General features: G+C 39.7%; 1 protein-coding gene across 1 annotated transcript in view; it reads left to right on the top strand.

Annotated features, from left to right (window-relative positions):
• LOC141812470 (two-component response regulator-like PRR73) overlaps positions 1–15,661 on the top strand; it is a 21,634-nt gene extending 5,973 nt beyond the window's left edge. The window contains 1 exon segment of the mRNA XM_074700462.1: positions 15,629–15,661. Coding sequence (XP_074556563.1) covers positions 15,629–15,661 — 33 coding nt within the window.
• The last annotated feature ends 3,819 nt before the right edge of the window (positions 15,662–19,480 follow it).

Raw genomic sequence — 19,480 nt, forward strand, 5'->3', positions numbered from 1 at the left:
TCCCAGACGGCCGTGTGCACGGGGGCGTGCTGCATTCGTGACCTGCACTATAAATAGGTCCTTGTTGAGAGCCTAGAAGGGGGGGACCTTGGAGAGCCATCGGAGCTATTCTAGAGCCGTCGACGCCTATTTTGGAGCAAGATTCGACGACCCATCACCGATCCGACTGCTCCAGTAACCCTAGATCCCGTCTGCGCCGAGTTCCAGTCCGAAGGAAGTAAGTCTCGTTTCCTGCATTTCTTCGTTTTATCCTTAGATTGAGATGTAGATTTCACATTATGGAGTAGATTCCCTATATTCTAGGATGTAGGATAAATCAGATTGTGTGTGTGTGAATCCATGAGGGTAGGGATTTATTATGTATTGGGGAATCATTAGGCCGTACACCGGGGCGCTCTGTGACAGGGGGAATGCCTTGAACCGGGCGAGTTCCGAGGGGTTTCCTAATGCGTAGTTAAATTCCTATGAGGGATAGTTAGCGGTCATTCGTTATTGGGGAGAGATCCGTAAAAAGATATCCTGTGACAGGGGATAGGGTTCTTTTAGTATTCCGGGGCGCCTGAGTGACACGGGCATGCCTTGAACCGGGCTTCTAGAACCATTTCGAACCAATAACGAGTGACGTAAGAACACCAATGATTTAATTCGAGGATACCTGACGAGGTTGAATTGGATAAATTGGTTAACATTCCTACAATTGAACAGTTATTGAGGAAAGGATCCAAGTCAATTAATCCATTCTCTGAGGAGTCCGAAGTCCTAGGATCGTTTCACCAATCAGTGTCACAGTCGATCCCTTTCTCTGACTTCTAGGATTAAGCACTTTAGAACACTCCCATCTCCCCCACACAACTAGACCCTTTCTCATCTCAGCAGAAGGAGACTCCCGTCTACAGTGAGCTCTCGTCTCGGCAGGAGAGACTCCTGTTCCGACCAAGTCCTCCCCCTTGGTAAGGGAGAATGCTCAACTAGCTCCCTGGCGCCGGGCGTCGACGCCGAGGAGCCTCCCTTTCCAAAGAGTTCCGTCCTGTCTCTGTCACCTCCGCCTATAAACCCGGCCACTCCGCCTCTATCAGGATAAGACCTTAACCCTAACCCTGATCTTCTGACACCGACCACGGTCGCCACCACTGAAAGAGATGGGCTATTCTGCTGTTCAGACGCAACTGCTTTCTAGCGCTAGTCCTTATTACTCCGCCGCATTATTCTAGACTGTCCTTATACGTGGCTTCCTCCTCTAACCTCATGATTTGCACGCATTACCATAAAGAAGATATGGGAAATCGAGCTCGGGTTTCCCCTATGAGCTTCCCCTATGCATATAGCTCAGAATAGAGGGGACAAAAGGAAGGTTCTTCTGGTGATCGTGTGTGGGGTCCGAGGTGCATAACAGCCGTCTTCCCGTACGGAACCCAAAGGTTGGTTATAAAAGGAGTAACTTATCGCCATGCAGGAGGTCAGTGTTGGAAGAACTCTCTTATTTCTACTCTTTTACTTTTCCCGGCTGGAACCCTCACTTTGAGCGTCCGAAGTGGCTTACCAGGGATCCCCCGAGGTGCCATTCTAACCTCCTCTGCGAAGTGTGTTCAGGACTCTCTTTGACCGAAGGTATTCGAGGCGCCCTTAGTCCAACTTGATTGTGGAATCGTTTACGTCAGACAGTTCGTTGACTGATGGCTTGACCCTCTACAGCATTTGGCCGGAACAGGACCCAATGCCTAACAACTTTTTCAAAAAAATATATCATCATATTTTAATTTGTAGAAGATTCAGAATTATCTTTCATTTTCTAAAAAAAAAGAAAGATGACATCAATGGGAAGGTTTATCTTTATTAACAACAATTTATCAAAAGTTAGATTTTGCAAATTTGTAAAATCGTGTACCAAACTTTATATTTTACCAAAGGTCATACTTCTATCTTAAAATACCCTTTTTGCCCATTGTAGACCAAAATTAAAATAAACTAAAATCAACATAATTATTTCATCAAACCTTTTTATCCAAAAGTCATTAATGGCTTTAAAAATATCAAATTTATGTAAAATTAATATTGCTTACTCCTAATGACCTCCTTAATTTATGTATATATATTTTTAAAAAAAGCATTTAAAGTCTATCAAAGAGTTCTAATTAAAAATCTCTGATTTTAAAGAACTTCAATTTGTCTTATATTCCTGTAGTTACATCATCTAAATTTATCTAGATTTTTATTTTCAAATTTTAAACCTTAATACAAATAAAAAATATAAAAATTATAAAAGAATACTAATAAAAATTAAAGATATATACTTTTTTATTTTTTTAATAGATAATTATAAAAAAAGGAAAAATAAAACAAACTAATAAAAAATATAAAAGCAAAAAAAAATCACCTTAGAACTATTTTAGTCAAAGCTGCTCCAAAATTGAGTTGCTTTGACCAAAACAACTTTAAATAGCTCCAAAGAGAAAGATTAAGTAGTTTGATTCAATATGTTCCTTTCCCTCCATTGAGTTTCACCATACCATAAAACTTGACTTACAATATCTATCAGTTCAGAGACTCTTGTTCAAAAATTTAATTTGCTTTACTTTTTATATAATGTTATATCTAGCATACACACCTCTCAGCCACTCTAGGCTAATGCTATATATGAACATATGAGATTGACAATCAAAGCACACTGACTCTCCTCTCATAAAGAAATTAACACAAATACGAGATCAAATAGTATCATCAATTAGATCTGTAGAGATGATATAATAGAAGTTGACAGAGTGGTTCAGTTTGCAGTACCAACACCACATATGCATCAGTCATGCATATAACTTATTTTGAGATACTGGAGCCTAGAAACCATGGGCAGAGATGGTATGGAAGAAATATACACAACCTAGTCACACATTTACTCTATAGTTACTAGCATATCATAGGTTACATACCACGGATCGACTAGATTACCTAGAGGATGCAAATAGAATCTAGACATTCTGTGGGATAGAGGAAGAAATCCAAGAGCATTTTTTTTTCAGATGCTCATTAGTGCACCAGTTCTAGAGCTAGATCAGTGATTGGTTACAGATGACTTGGGAGATGAAAACCTATAGAAGGATGCTTCGAGTCTTTACGCATCACTATCGAGGCACCAGTATGTTGATGTAGGCCCAACACCTTACCATGCCCGCCATGATTCATCATGTATGACAAGCAAGGAATCATAGCAAGTTTGAGGGAGGGAGACTTGATGTAGAGCTCCTATTTGGGAAGGTACAAACTCATGTATATAGAACCCTAGATATTTACTCAAATTTGATTGGGGGTGTAATCGAACCGATCCAAGCTGAATAGTAAGAGTCTCGAGCTTGAGCTCGAGCTCAGTTCATTTTCTCTAAGCGCGAGCTCGCCTCGAGTTTGATTCGAGCTTTAATTCTTATACTTGAGCTCAGCTCGTAATGAAATTAAATAGTTCATGAATAACTCGAGCTCGATTCAAAAATGGCTCGTTTAAAAGTTAAATGAGTTTAGTTCAAGCTCAGTTCAAAAATAACTCATTTAAAAGTTAAATGAACTTAGTTCGAGCTCAACTGATTAATATATAATATTTATAATTTATTTAATATATATATATATAATATGATAAACAAGTCTCTTAACAAATATGTTTGCGAGTCTCTTAATGAACACGTTCATGAGCCTTTAAATAAACATGTTCGTGAGCTCACGAACCAAATACTATTAAGCTTAAGCTTAGCTCGATAATGTTTTCGAGTTCAAAATCAGGCTCGAGCTTGACTCGTTAACTTAATCGAATGAACTTGAATAAACTTTTTTTTGAATCCAAACTCAAATAGCTCGTAAGTATCTTGGCTCATTTACGCCCCTAGATTTGATACTCTATTAGACTTGAGTTCATATCCTAGGTAAAAAAAATCTTACATGCTTCAGATGTAGGGTGATATCATATATCAACTTTATAGTCTTGACAGTTTTGATTTTAACTTAGTGCTACTTTCAACATTGTTTGGCTTTTGGTGATTATATATAGGATTTAGGATGTTAGATTTTGGTAGCTGTATTTAGGATTTTGGGCACCAACTTAGACTAGATACTATATCAGTCATGAGCAATTATCCCAAGTCTCATCTCTCTTTTGACATTTTTTTTCATTGAGTCTTTGCAGAGCCCCCACGTCATGTGGGCTCACACGGTTGTCATGCAAACTAAGTCTCATACATTCACTTTAACATTTTGGCATAGCATGTAGACTAGAGTTAGTACTCAATGCAAACTTAGTTTTGTAGATAGGACCCTAGATGGCCACTTAAATCGACAACTTCATCTAATATGAGGGGCTATCTGAGGTCATATTATATTTTTTTATGTCTCATGAGTAAGATCGTTGAGAGTGCTAGAGGGGGTAGTGAATAGTACTTTCGTAGCGTTTTCAAATTTTATAAATTGCTTATAAATCTTTGGGATCAGAGAAGTATAAAATGTAGCGGAATAATGAAAGATGCAAAGAAACAACACACTGATATTTACTTGGTTCACAGCCACAGAATGCTACTCCAAGGCCCATGATCAAATGACTATTTTTGACGAGTAATCAACTATATAACTCCCCTCTTATGAAAGGGAGTTAGCGAATACAAAATGTAGGATCGGTAACAACGATACCGTCCTTATAAAATGAAGTACAAAACTAAAGTTACCGAAGAAGTAAATATGTCGACTTCTTGTGCAGCTCTTCAGCGTTACGACGACATTCTTAGATGATGCTTCGCATGCAGATGGTCATCGCTTGTCTGTATAATGATGCTCTGAGGGGTCTCCCTCGAGACTCTTTTATTAGACTTTCGAAGCGCCTAGAAGCCTTTCCATGCATCTCCATGTTATTCGTCAATCCATTATCGACGCTGCTGACTCAGAACTTTCAGGCGCCTGTATTCCTTTCTGAGCGCCTTTATACTGACGTGGAGGTTCCGGATGAACTTTAGACTCTACAACGCTTTATCTGGATTGGAGTGCCTGAAAGCTGAGGTGTCCTGACCACCACCACCTCACTACTTCGCTAGCCCTATTCTGATGACATCCGATTGCCTGAAAGTAATTCAGGCGCTAGAGTCCGATCACTTGGATCGAGATAAAGGTGTTGGGTTGCAAGGGTGCAAACATAGTCTCACATCTAAAACACATAGGAAAGATCATGGGTTTAAAGGGATGAAAAGTATCTCCATTGGCATGAGGCCTTTTGGGGAGAACCCAAGAACAAAACCATGAGGGCTTAGGCCCAAAGTGGATAATATCATGTCATTGTGGAGATACAGACATCCTTTTGGACCCAACAATTGGTATCAGAGCGAGGCCGCTCTTCACCGGACTAACCGCCGGATGAGCCATGATCCGAATCTAACCAAGTGGGTTGAACCTTAAACAAAGGAAGTAGGGGAGGCTCGGACCATGAGGGACATGACAGCCGGACCATGAGAAATGGCAGTCGGACCATGAGGGACATGGTAGCCGGACCATGAGGGACATGGCAGCCGGACCATGAGAAATGGCAGCCGGACCATGAGAAATGGTAGAGGAGCTTCCAGTGGTCCTTTGTTTGAGGGGGGATTGTTGGGTTGCAAGGGTGCAAACATAGTCCCACATATAAAACACATGGGAAAGATCATGGGTTTAAAGGGATGAAAAGTATCTCAATTGGCATGAGGCCTTTTGGGGAGAGCCCAAGAGCAAAGCCATGAGGGTTTAGGCCTAAATTGAACAATATCATGTCATTGTGGAGATACAGATATCCTTTTAGACCCAACAAAAGGTGCCCGAAACATAAAGTTTCAGCTCCTCCTTTCCTGCATTATAAGTTAGTTATAACCTCCTTGTGCATGAGTCGATATGGGTCCACATACATCGATATGTATAAGGGCTAAATTATCATTCTCTCATTCACCTTTTTTTTAAAAAGATAACTTAGTCATCTTGCCTTTTAAGTATGAATTGTATGTATCAAATGAATCCAATTTAAATGTATCCAGAATTCTACACTTATATAACTTGGACATGCATTTCATACTTATATGGCCAAGGTGACAATGCCACTGTAGGATGTTAATTGATCATCTTTGCGAGCATGCTTGAAGGAGATGGGGAACTGGATACCTTCTTCACGGACTTAAGATAAATCTTGCACATTCTTTGCCAGTGTTCCACCTTGCTACAATGGTGACACACTCATTTTAATATTGATTCTTCTTTTATAGCCTTTTTCTTTCCCTTAACTTGATCTTTTAATTTCCTCTTCTTAGAACCTTTCTTTGAAGTATCAATCAATATCATAACTTTCTGTTCTTTCTTAACAGATGGCTCCACTGTCTTGAGCATGTTGATCAACTTTGGAATCGTGGATTTAAGAAAGTTCATCTCATAGTTTATCACAAACTATGAATAGTTGTTAGGCAAACTATGTAGAATTAAATCAATACTTAACTCATGATCAATGATAAATCCAAGTGATCCCAACCACTCAATGAAGTTGTTCATCTTTAGTACAAACTACATCGTATATGACCCCTCCTGCATCTTTGAGCGAAAGAGAAGCTTAGTGATCTCCAACCTTTCAGATCTAGCTTGCACATCCAAAAGCTCATAATGATGGTAAACAATCATATAAGCATCCATGTACTCATGTTGCTTTTGTAGTTCAGGGGACATTAAGGCTAGTATGATGCAACTGGTATGTAACGCCCGTCCTTACCGTGTCAGAGCCTTGACGGACGCTACGGGGTTTTTTTTTTCTTTCATTCATACATACATAGTAATATCACATACGAAAAATCTAAAACTTGCAGCGGAAAACATTTTGAACATGACAGAAATTTCATATGTGATAAATAAACATCGAAAGCATGCATGTACTGTCTAGACTTAATAAGGTCCTACTATCAACCACATAGCATATAAGTCTTAAATCAACAGTAATTAATACAATCATCCAGCATGCAATAATTAAAGTTTCATATTTCGTCGGTTATGGCACCACCACACACATCTTTATTTTAGCCTTGTCCTGCTGCCTCCCATTGCCTAACGACCTTGATTTGGTTCTGCAACATAAGAAAGAAGAGACTGTAAGCACAAGGCTTAGTAAGCTCCTTTCCTACTCACCAAAAACCAATCGTTAATCCGAGCATACAATTATAACATGTTAAAAGCAAAGCATAATCATAGAAGCACATCATTTCATAAACATTAAGCACATGTAAATTCCTTAACTTAACATTGACATCATATGCATAATAATCATGAACATGCCTTTGAAAACTTATTACATAATAGATGAAAATAATCATTCTTATCATTCTTTGGGATCCCCGGCTTGTACCCATTCATTTCTTGCGCGCCATTCCAAATAGTACGAGGTTGCAAGTCTCGACTATTCGGTTACTAGGTCTTCTGCCTTTCGACCTAGGGCCGTTCTCTAGGTGGCCATCCCTTGGACCCCTTTCGGGCTCCGGTACAAGCCATTCATTAAAATAAATTAATGCATATGCTTTCCTTTTTCTTTTATCATTATAGGAAACCATCCGATGTCATTTAAACCTATCAACTAGATTTAAATCATCACTTGAGTTTCCTACATGGTTTAGCCGAACCCTACATGGCTTGAAACCATGACTTAGGCTCAACCACTTGATACCTTAAGACTTGTTTAAGGTTCTCTAACTTTAAAAACCATTCGTTAGGGTTAGAACATTACTTGAACTTAAGCCTCTTGTTTAGCCAGGTTGGCCGAACCCTAGTTAAATCATGAGTCCCTTGTTTGGTTTAGATTTAATCACATGGGTCCCTAAACCCTGATAAGAGTTTCTTTCATAACCTTTGCAACCCTTAGTTAAGTTAAATCATAACCTAACCCTTGGATACCAAAGCTGGCCGAAACTTAAAGGTGCAAAATTCATGATTTAAATTCAACCAAATACCACCCCCGTAAAGCATACTATATCATCACTTATCATTTTAAGCATTTTTGGGTTACAACATGATTTATAACCCTAACATTTCAAGTTGGCCGGACCTTGTGGTCATGAAACCATGGCGTTACCTTAAACCATAAAACCCTAAGTCATGTCAACATCTTCTAGCATAATTCGCTTGTGCCTTGGATTTCAAAGGAAGCTGGAGTCGATACTTATGTTTAGCGGAATTCGCTTATAACAATAGCAATCAAGCTACTATCGGCATGGCACCTTATGAAGCCTTGTATGGAAGGAAATGCAGATCTCCTGTCTGTTGGTTCGAAAGTGGTGAAAAGAAAGAAATGGGAATTCAGACGGATTTCATACATGATACCACTCAGGCGATACAGAATATCCGCCAACGTATAGAGACTGCCCAAAGTCGTCAGAAGAATTATGCTGATAAACGACGGAGGCCTTTGGAGTTCAATGTCGGAGACCTAGTTTTTCTCCGAGTAGCTCCTATGAAAGGGATTATGCGATTCGGAAAGAAAGGGAAGTTAAGTCCGCGATATGTGGGACCATATAAAATTCTGAATAGGGTTGGGAAGGTGGCTTATGAGCTTGAGTTACCTCCAGAAATGACCGCTATTCATAATGTATCCAAAAGTTAGGTTACGATCTAACTTAACCAATGGTTGACAAGGACTATGAAAGAAACTCCTATCAGGGTTTAGGGACTCATGCGATTAAATCTAAACCCAACAAGGGACGCATGACTTAACTAGGGTTCGGCCAACCTGGCTAAACAAGGGGCTTAGGTTCAAGTAATGTTCTAACCCTAACGAATGGTCGCTAAAGTTAGAGAACCTCAAACAAGTCTTAAGGTATCAAGTGGTTGAACCTAAGTCATGGTTTCCAGCCATGTAGGGTTCGGCCATCTGACTAACAAGGGCCTTAGGAAGTGTTCCAACTTTAGTAAATGATTTCAAGAACGGGAGAAACATTAAACAAGACATGGGGCATCAGGTGGGTAAGCCTAACCTAAGGTTTGAAGCTACAAAGTTGGCTAGACCATGTAAGATGCTCGAAAGATGTTAATGGAATGAATGTTCTCCTATAATGATAAAAGAAAGTAAAAGCATATGCATTAAATTATTTTAATGAAGGGCTTGTACCGGAACCCGAAAGGGGTCCAAAGGGATGGCCACCTAGAGAACGGCCCTAGGTCGAAAGACAGAAGACCTAGTAACCGAGTAGTCGAGACTTGCAACCTCGTACTATTTGGAATGGCGCGCAAGAAATGAATGGGTACAAGCCAGGGATCCCTAAAGAATGATAAGAATGATTATTTTCATCTATTATGTAATAAGTTTTCAAAGGCATGTTCATGATTATTATGCATATGATGTCAATGTTAAGTTAAGGAATTTACATGTGCTTAATGCTTATGAAATGATGTGCTTCTATGATTATGCTTTGCTTTTAACATGTTATAATTGTATGCTCGGATTAACGATTGGTTTTTGGTGAGTAGGAAAGGAGCTTACTAAGCCTTGTGCTTACAGTCTCTTCTTTCTTATGTTGCAGAACCAAATCAAGGTCGTTAGGCAATGGGAAGCAGCAGGACAAGGCTAAAATAAAGATGTGTGTGGTGGTGCCATAACCGACGAAATATGAAACTTTAATTATTGCATGCTGGATGATTGTATTATTTACTGTTGATTTAAGACTTATGATGCTATGTGGTTGATAGTAGGACCTTATTAAATCTAGACAGTACATGCATGCTTTTATGATGTTTATTTATCACATATGAAATTTCTATTATGTCAAAATGTTTTCCGCTGCAAATTTTAGATTTTTGAATGAAAGAAAAAAAAACTGTAACGTCCGTCAAGGCTCTGATACGGTAAGGACGGGCGTTACAGGTTGGAGTGCCTTAGCCATATAAGTATGAAATGCATGTCCAAGTTATATAAGTGTAGAATTCTGGATACATTTAAATTGGATTCATTTAATACATGATTTTTATACTTAAAAGGCAAGATGACTACATTTATCTTTTAAAAAAAAGGTGAATGAGAGAATGATAATTTAGCCCTTATACATATCGATGTATGTGGACCCATATCGACTCATGCACAAGGAGGTTATAGCTAACTTATAATGCAGGAAGGGAGGAGCTGAAACTTTGTGTTTGGCAACCTCTATCTCGATCCAGGTGATCGGACTCTAGCGCCTGAATTACTTTCAGGCAATCGGATGTCATCAGAATAGGGCTAGCGAAGTAGTGAGGTGGTGGTGGTCGGGGACACCTCAGCTTTCAGGCACTCCAATCCAGATAAAGGCGTTGTAGAGTCTGAAAGCTCATCCGGAAGCCTCCACGTCAGTATAAAGGCGCTCAGAAAGGAATACAGGCGCCTGAAAGTTCTGAAGTCAGCAGCGCCGATAATGGATTGACGAATAACATGGAGATGCATGGAAAGGCTTCTAGGCGCTTGGAAAGCCTAATAAAAGAGTCTCGAGGGAGACCCCTCAGAGCATCATTATACAGACAAGCGATGACCATCTACATGCGAAGCATCATCTAAGAATGTCATCGTAACGCTGAAGAGCTGCACAAGAAGTCGACATATTTACTTCTTCGGTAACTTTAGTTTTGTACTTCATTTTATAAGGACGGTATCGTTGTTACCGATCCTACATTTTGTATTCGCTAACTCCCTTTCATAAGAGGGGAGTTATATAGTTGATTACTCGTCAAAAATAGTCATTTGATCATGGGCCTTGGAGTAGCAGTCTGTGGCTGTGAACCAAGTAAATATCAGTGTGTTGTTTCTTTGCATCTTTCATTATTCCGCTACATTTTTTATACTTCTTCTGATCCCAAAGATTTATAAGCAATTTATAAAATTTGAAAACGCTACGAAAGTACTATTCACTACCCCCTCTAGCACTCTCAACGATCTTACTCATGAGACATAAAAAAATATAATATGACCTCAGATAGCCCCTCATATTAGATGAAGTTGTCGATTTAAGTGGCCATCTAGGGTCCTATCTACAAAACTAAGTTTGCATTGAGTACTAACTCTAGTCTACATGCTATGCCAAAATGTTAAAGTGAATGTATGAGACTTAGTTTGCATTACAACCGTGTGAGCCCACATGACGTGGGGGCTCTGCAAAGACTCAATGAAAAAAATGTCAAAAGAGAGATGAGACTTGGGATAATTGCTCATGACTGATATAGTATCTAGTCTAAGTTGGTGCCCAAAATCCTAAATACAGCTACCAAAATCTAACATCCTAAATCCTATATATAATCACCAAAAGCCAAACAATGTTGAAAGTAGCACTAAGTTAAAATCAAAACTGTCAAGACTATAAAGTTGATATATGATATCACCCTACATCTGAAGCATGTAAGATTTTTTTTACCTAGGATATGAACTCAAGTCTAATAGAGTATCAAATCTAGGGGCGTAAATGAGCCAAGATACTTACGAGCTATTTGAGTTTGGATTCAAAAAAAAGTTTATTCGAGTTCATTCGATTAAGTTAACGAGTCAAGCTCGACCCTGATTTTGAACTCGAAAACATTATCGAGCTAAGCTCGAGCTTAATAGTATTTGGTTCGTGAGCTCACGAACATGTTTGTTTAAAGGCTCATGAACGTGTTCATTAAGAGACTCGCAAACATATTTGTTAAGAGACTCATTTATATATATATATATATATATCATATATATATATATATATATTAAATAAATTATAAATATTATATATTAATCAGTTGAGCTCGAACTAAGTTCGTTTTAACTTTTAAATGAGTTATTTTTGAACTGAGCTTGAACTAAACTCATTTAACTTTTAAACGAGCTATTTTTGAATCGAGCTCGAGTTATTCATGAACTATTTAATTTCATTACGAGCTGAGCTCAAGTATAAGAATTAAAGCTCGAATCAAACTCGAGGCGAGCTCGCGCTTAGAGAAAATGAACTAAGCTCGAGCTCAAGCTCGAGACTCTTACTATTCAGCTTGGATCAGTTTGATTACACCCCCAATCAAATTTGAGTAAATATCTAGGGTTCTATATACATGAGTTGTACCTTCCCAAATAGGAGCTCTACATCAAATCTCCCTCCCTCAAACTTGCTATGATTCCTTGCTTGTCATACATGATGAATCATGGCGAGCATGGTAAGGTGTTGGGCCTACATCAACATACTGGTGCCTCGATAGTGATGCATAAAGACTCGAAGCATCCTTCTATAGGTAGTCATCTCCCAAGTCATCTGTAACCAATCACTGATCTAGCTCTAGAACTGGTGCACTAATGAGCATCTGAAAAAAAAAGCTCTTGGGTTTCTTCCTCTATCCCACAGAATGTGTAGACTCTATTTGCATCCTCTAGGTAATCCAGTCGATCCGTGGTATGTAACCTATGATATGCTAGTAACTATAGAGTAAATGTGTGACTAGGTTGTGTATATTTCTTCCAGTATCTCAAAATAAGTTATATGCATGGCTGATGCCTATGTGGTGTTGGCGCTGCAAACTGAACCACTCTGTCAACTTCTATTATATCATCTCTACAGATCTAATTGATGATACTATTTAATCTCGTATTTGTGTTAATTTCTTTATGAGAGGAGAGTCAGTGTGCTTTGATTGTCAATCTCATATGTTCATATATAGCATTAGCCTAGAGTGGCTTAGAGGTGTGTATGCTAGATATAACATTATATCAAAAGTAAAGCAAATTAAATTTTTGAACAAGAGTCTCTGAACTGATAGATATTGTAAGTCAAGTTTTATGGTATGGTGAAACTCAATGGAGGGAAAGGAACATATTGAATCAAACTACTTAATCTTTCTCTTTGGAGCTATTTAAAGTTGTTTTGGTCAAAGCAACTCAATTTTGGAGCAGCTTTGACTAAAATAGTTCTAAGGTGATTTTTTTTTTTGCTTTTATATTTTTTATTAGTTTGTTTTATTTTTCCTTTTTTTATAATTATCTATTAAAAAAATAAAAAAGTATATATATCTTTAATTTTTATTAGTATTCTTTTATAATTTTTAGATTTTTTATTTGTATTAAGGTTTAAAATTTGAAAATAAAAATATAGATAAATTTAGATGACAACTAAGAGTGTAACGACAGGAATATAAGACAAATCAAAGTTCTTTAAAATCAGAGATTTTTAGTTAGAACTCTTTGATAGACTTTAAATGCTTTTTTTTAAAAATATATATAGATAAATTAAGGAGGTCATTAGGAGTGAGCAATATTAATTTTACATAAATTTGATATTTTTAAAGCCATTAATGACTTTTGGATAAAAAGGTTTGATGAAATAATTATGTTGATTTTAGTTTATTTTAATTTTGGTCTACAATGGGCAAAAAGGGTATTTTAAGACCGAAGTATGACCTTTGGTAAAATATAAAGTTTGGTACACGATTTTAAAAAATTGCAAAATCTAACTTTTGATAAATTGTTGTTAATGAAGATAAACCTTCCCATTGATGTCATCTTTCTTTTTTTTAGAAAATAAAGATAATTCTGAATCTTCTACAAATTAGAATATGATGATATATTTTTTTGTAAAAGTTGTTAGGTTTAGGTCCTGTTCCGGCCAAATACCATAGAAGGTTAAGCCACCAGTCAACGAACCGTCTGACACAAGCGATTCCATAATCTAATTGGACTAAGGGCGCCTTGGATGCCTTCGATCAAGAGAGCCCTGAAACGCACTTCGCAATGGAGGTTAGAATGGCGCCCCGGGGGATCCCGGCGAAGCCACTTCGACGCTCAAGTTAGGGTTCCGATCGGGAAAAGTAAAAAGCAGTCAGAGTAGAAGTAAGAGAGTTCTTCTGACACTGACCTCCTGCATGGCGATGAATTACTCCTTTTATAACCAACCTTTGGGTTCCGTACGGGAAGACGACTGTTATGCACCTCGGGCCCACACACGATCACCAGAAGAACCTTCCTTTTGTCCCCTCTATTCTAAGCTATATGCATAGGGGAAGCTCATAGGGGAAACCCGAGTCTGATTTCCCGTATCTTCTTTATGGTAATGCGTGCAAACCACGAGGTTAAAGGAGGAAGCCACGTATAAGGACGGAGAGCGTCATTAATGCGTGGAAAGCACCATTAATGCGGCGGAGTAACAAGGACTGGCGCCAGAAGTAGTTGCATCTGAACAGCAGACTGAGCCCCTTCCTCTTTCAGCGGTGGCGACGGTGGTCGGTGTCAGAAGATCAGGGTTAGGGTTAAGGTCTATCCTAATAGAGGCGGAGTGGCCGGGTTTATAGGCGGAGGTGACAGAGACATGACAAAACTCTTTGAAAGGGAGGCTCCTCGGCGTCGACGCCCGGCGCCAGGGAGCTAGTTGAGCACTCTCCCTTACCAAGGGGGAGGACTTGTCGGGACGGGAGTCTCTCCTGCCGAGACGAGAGGGTTTGCCGAGACGGGAGTCTCTCCTGCCGAGATGAGAAGGGGTTCACCGAGACGAGAGTCTCTCCTGTCGAGACGAGGGTTCGCCGAGAGGAGTCTCTCCGCCGAGACGGGAGTCTCTTTTGCCAAGACAAGAGAGTCCGCCGAGACGGGAGTCTCTTGCCAAGACGAGAGGGTTCACCAAGAGGGGAGTCTCTCCTGCCGAGACGAGAGAGTCCACCGAGAGGGGAATCTTTCCTGCCGAGACGAGAGGGTTCGCCGCGACGGGAGTCTCTCCTGCCGAGAGGGTTCACCGAGAGGGCTCGCCGCCGTGGCTTAGACCTTGACCTGGCAAAGCTTTCAAGGGAGACCACGTCATCTTCCTTGACTCCCCGCATCATAAGCATCCCCCTCAAGTCTAGTCGAAGGAGGCGTAGTCCGACTAACTGGACAGATTGTGGTAGAGAGATCCGGCGGTGGACGTTTCTAATTCTGCAGGCATGATCATGATCTGACGGCTCTTGATTAGCCCTAGTTAGAACAAATGTGTCGTGCGTCGCAAGCTTCTTTTAACTTTGACCCTCCTGTCTACCGCGAGCTGTTTCTGCACTGCTTCATCTCCCTTCTCCTTGCTGCCCTAGCAATGGCTGAGGCGACACCCACTGACAGGTGGTTCGATCAGGAGCAATCTTCTGTAATGGCAACAACATTGGGACATCTAGTCCACAGCACATGATCCACCACACATTTTCCATCTAGTCCACAGCAAACGACTCGTGGTAAAGACAATCTCAAATCCGTTGATGGCTGAGGCTTTGCCTAAAAGCCTGCGAGGGTGAATGAGTCCACCAGAATGACTCATCTAGTTCGTAATAACGGCTACGATAAAGACACACCAAATCCGTTGATGGCTGAGGCTTTGCCAAAAAGCCTGCGAGGGTGAATGAGTCCACCATAATGACTCATCTAGTCCGTAGTAACGGCTACGGTAAAGACACACCAAATCCGTTGATGGCTGAGGCTTTGCCAAAAAGCCTTTTGAGGGTGAATGAGTCCACCAGATTTGGCTCATCTAGCCTGTAGGCACGGCTACGGTAAAGGCACATCAAATCCGTGGATAGCTGGTGGAGGACATGCTACATGACATCTTGGGCATGACGGAGGCACGAGATTGCTGCTGAGCTGACGCTGGAGATGTGCTGGTGGATGATGCTGGAGATGTGCTGGTGGACATGGCAGGTGGTTGTTGCTGAGCTGATGCTGGAGATGTGATGCTGCTGAGCTGGTACTAGTGAGGTGCTAGCGGCTATGATAGGAGCCTGATGAGATGTAGATGGTTGACGAGACGCTGATCTGGCTACGCAGGAGTGGCCCGTGTGATATGATGGTTGTGAGATATATTTGGCTGCTACGACTGAGACACCTGCATGATAGATAGATAGACAGAGTATGAGTGACTTTGATATTGTTGGTACACATGAGAGCACTTACATGTATGGCCATGACACTTATTCAGAGACAGTTCGTCAGACATGATATGAGATAGCGTCATTGGTTTCACTTTGTACACCTGTGCTATTTTGATGATATATATTTGTACCTTCATCAAAAAAAAAACAACATTGGGACATCTCCGAGAGACATACGGCGTTCCCTTAGATCACGAGTTGCGAGTTCCGCTGCCAGAGGAACGGCCAAACAACCCGCCCGCAGGATTCGTGACCTTCTTCGAGAGTCAGATGCAGGGTGGGTTGCGATTTCCCCTCCCCCAGTATTTCCAGGAGTTGTCGCAATATTTCCAGATATCTCTTTCCCAACTGGCTCCCAACTCCTTCGGTTTAGTCACCAGCGCTGTTATTATCTTCCGTCTGTATCAAATACCCTTGGAGCCGGTCGCCTTCCATCGCTTGCTTTATCTCCACAAGAGTGAGCTTCAATTTGGGTTGGGCCCGTCGGGTTAGCCCGCCCCGCCAACAAATTTAAGCGGGTTGGGTTGGAAATTTATCAACCCATCATCAGGCGGGTCTAAACGGATCAACCCAAGCGGGCCGCGGGTTCAGGCGGGCCAACCCGTGGCGGGCTCGGGTTGGCCCGCGGGCCTGAAAAAAAAATAATAAAAAATTTTAAAGCTAAATCCAACGGTGCTTAAAAAAAAACCTAGATCTAATGGTGTCCGCAGCTTGCCCTTTGCCCCTTTCCAGTTTCCGCCGACTTCATGAATCGCAGTCCGCAGCGCAGATCGCTATTCTCGCTAATCGCTATTTGCCCTTGTCCATTCCGCCGACCGCAGCTTGCTGCAGTGCTGCTTGCCGACGTTGTCGTTCCCTTCCCTCTCATTCTCAATCTCTCATCCTCCGACCGCAGCTTGCCTCCCATACCCTTGCGCCTCACTTCGTCGTTTCCTTCCCTCTCAATCTCTCATCCTCCGACCACAGCTTGACTCCCATACGCCTGCGCCTCACTTCGTCGTTCCCATCTCTCATCCTCCTCGCTCCGCCGTTCGTCGTCGGCTCGTCGCTGGTCGAGTGGTTGTTCTGCTGGCTGCTGCCTTCTCCGTCGCTGGGTTCTTGGTGCCCTCTGCCCCTCTGCGCCGGATCTCATTCCCCAGTCAAGCAACAGCAGCTGCTACCTTTCAAGCCATAGCAAGCTGTTAGCAGCAGGTAAGCAACTTCCGTATTGGTTTAGGAAACTCAATTATAAAATAAAAAAACAATCTGTTCATAGAAAATTAGAATTCGTAATTTTCTAAGCAAGCTGTAGTAGACTAGACACCAACCAAAAAACCAGGATTTGTTGATTTCTATGAACATACTAAGTTGTTTTTAATTAGAAACCAAAAAACCAGGAATCTGTTCAAAGAAGACTTTAATTTGTTAAGCAGGTTAGGCTAGAAACCAACCAAAATAACCAATAGCAGGTTAGGTTAGACTTTAATTTCTTAAGCAGGATTGTCACTGGATGTGCCATCTTTAAAGTCATTCTGATCTCCTTAATGCTTTATTTGAAAGTGTCTTGATATTGTTTTTAGAAATATATTCTTACATATGAATTGTTTTTAGAAATATATTCTTACATATGAAAGTTGAATAGAAAAGTTAGATTGATCTGGATTTTACATAAAATTGTGTGCTGTCTTTATTTGTGTTTGATTGATTTTATATATATTTTTTATTACAAATTGATTTTGCAATGAGTTCTACTTCTCAAAAGCAAAATATTAGTTTAAATGTTGATGAATTAGAAAGTGCTAAGCAGGATAAGGGATCAGGATCACCTAAAAAATCTAGAGAAACTTCAGATATTTGGGTGTATTTTACGAAAATTGCAGGGACTGATAATATACATCAAGCTGAATGTAATGGGTGCAAAAAAAAGTATAAATGTGGGGGTAAACATTATGGAACTTCTACATTATGGCGTCATCTTAAAATTTGTGACAAATTAAAGTTCCATGATGTAGGGCAAATGATTCTTGATAAAGATGGGAAGATGAAATCAAAGAAAATAAACCAAAAGATTGCACGTGATTTATTGGCTTGTGCAATCATAAGACACGATTTACCATTTTCATTTGTTGAGTATGAAGGTATTAGAGATTGGATGAAGTATATAAATCCAGATGTTGCTTGTATTTCCAGAAATACTCTTGTTTCTGATATTAATCGAATCTATTTGAAGGAGAAAGAGAAACTCAAGTATGTTTTGGCTACTATACAGAATAGAGTTTGTTTAACTTCAGATTTGTGGACGGCTTGCACTAGTGAGGGTTACATATGCTTGACTGCCCATTTTGTTGATAATGATTGGAAATTGAACAGTAAAATACTTAATTTCTCTCATATGCCCCCACCACACTCAGGAGTTGAATTAGTTGCCAAATTATTTGAATTTTTGAAAGAATGGGGGATTGAGAAAAAAGTTTTCTCTTTGACATTGGATAATGCATCTAGTAACGACAATATGCAAGCTCATTTGAAAGAGCAACTCTCTTTGCATGATAGTTTATTGTGTGATGGTGAGTTTTTTCATGTTCGTTGTTCTGCTCATATATTGAATCTCATTGTCCAAGAAGGTTTGAAAGTTGCTGCTGTAGCTTTGAATAAAATTAGAGAGTCTGTCAAATATGTTAAAGGTTCAGAGACTAGGATGAAGAAATTTAGAGAATGTGTACAAGCAGTTGGTAACATTGATACCAGTATTGGTTTACGATTAGATGTGTCTACTCGTTGGAACTCAACATATTTAATGTTGGATAGTGCTATCAAATATAAAAAAGCTTTTGCTTCTCTCCAATTCAATGACAAGAATTATAAATATTGTCCTTCAAGTGAAGAGTGGAAAAGAGGAGAGAAAATTTGTGAGTTTCTGGAGCCATTTTATGACACTACTAATTTGATCTCTGGTTCTTCTTATCCTACATCAAATTTGTATTTTATGCAAGTTTGGAAGATTGAAGTTCTATTAAGGGAAAACTTATTGAATGAAGATGAAGTGATAAGTTGTATGTGTAAAAGAATGATAGAGAAGTTTGACAAGTATTGGATTCAATATAGCATGGTGCTTGCATTTGGGGCTGTTCTTGACCCACGAATAAAGCTTTCGATGTTGGAGTTTTTTTATTCAAAGGTTGAAAGTGATTTTTCTAAATGTCAAAAGAAGATGGAACTTGTGAAGACAAAATTGTATAAACTTTTTGGCCAATATTCTAATAGCGACAATACAAGTTCTTCACAATCACATTCGTCTTCTACCACACATACACATCTACAAAGTGGAGGAGTTAAAGGAAAGAACAAAAGAATCTTTGATGTAAGTACTTTAATATTTTTTTCTTATATTCTCTAATTGGTTTATATTTTGTTATTATTACTATTCAATTAATATAGGAAATGATGGCATATGAGAGCCAAACAATTACAAGTGCTGGAAAATCTCAATTGGATCTATATTTGGAGGAGCCAAAACTTGAATTCGCATATTATCAAGATTTGGATGTTTTAGAGCATTGGAAGAATCAAAAGCATCGGTATCCAACTCTTGCACTAATGGCTTGTGATGTTTTAGCTATTCCTATAACTACTGTTGCATCAG

This window comes from Curcuma longa, chromosome 19, assembly GCF_044706935.1.
Source record: "Curcuma longa cultivar G26 ecotype Majalengka, Jawa Barat chromosome 19, ITB_CL_G26_1.1, whole genome shotgun sequence".
Lineage (NCBI taxonomy): Eukaryota > Viridiplantae > Streptophyta > Magnoliopsida > Zingiberales > Zingiberaceae > Curcuma > Curcuma longa.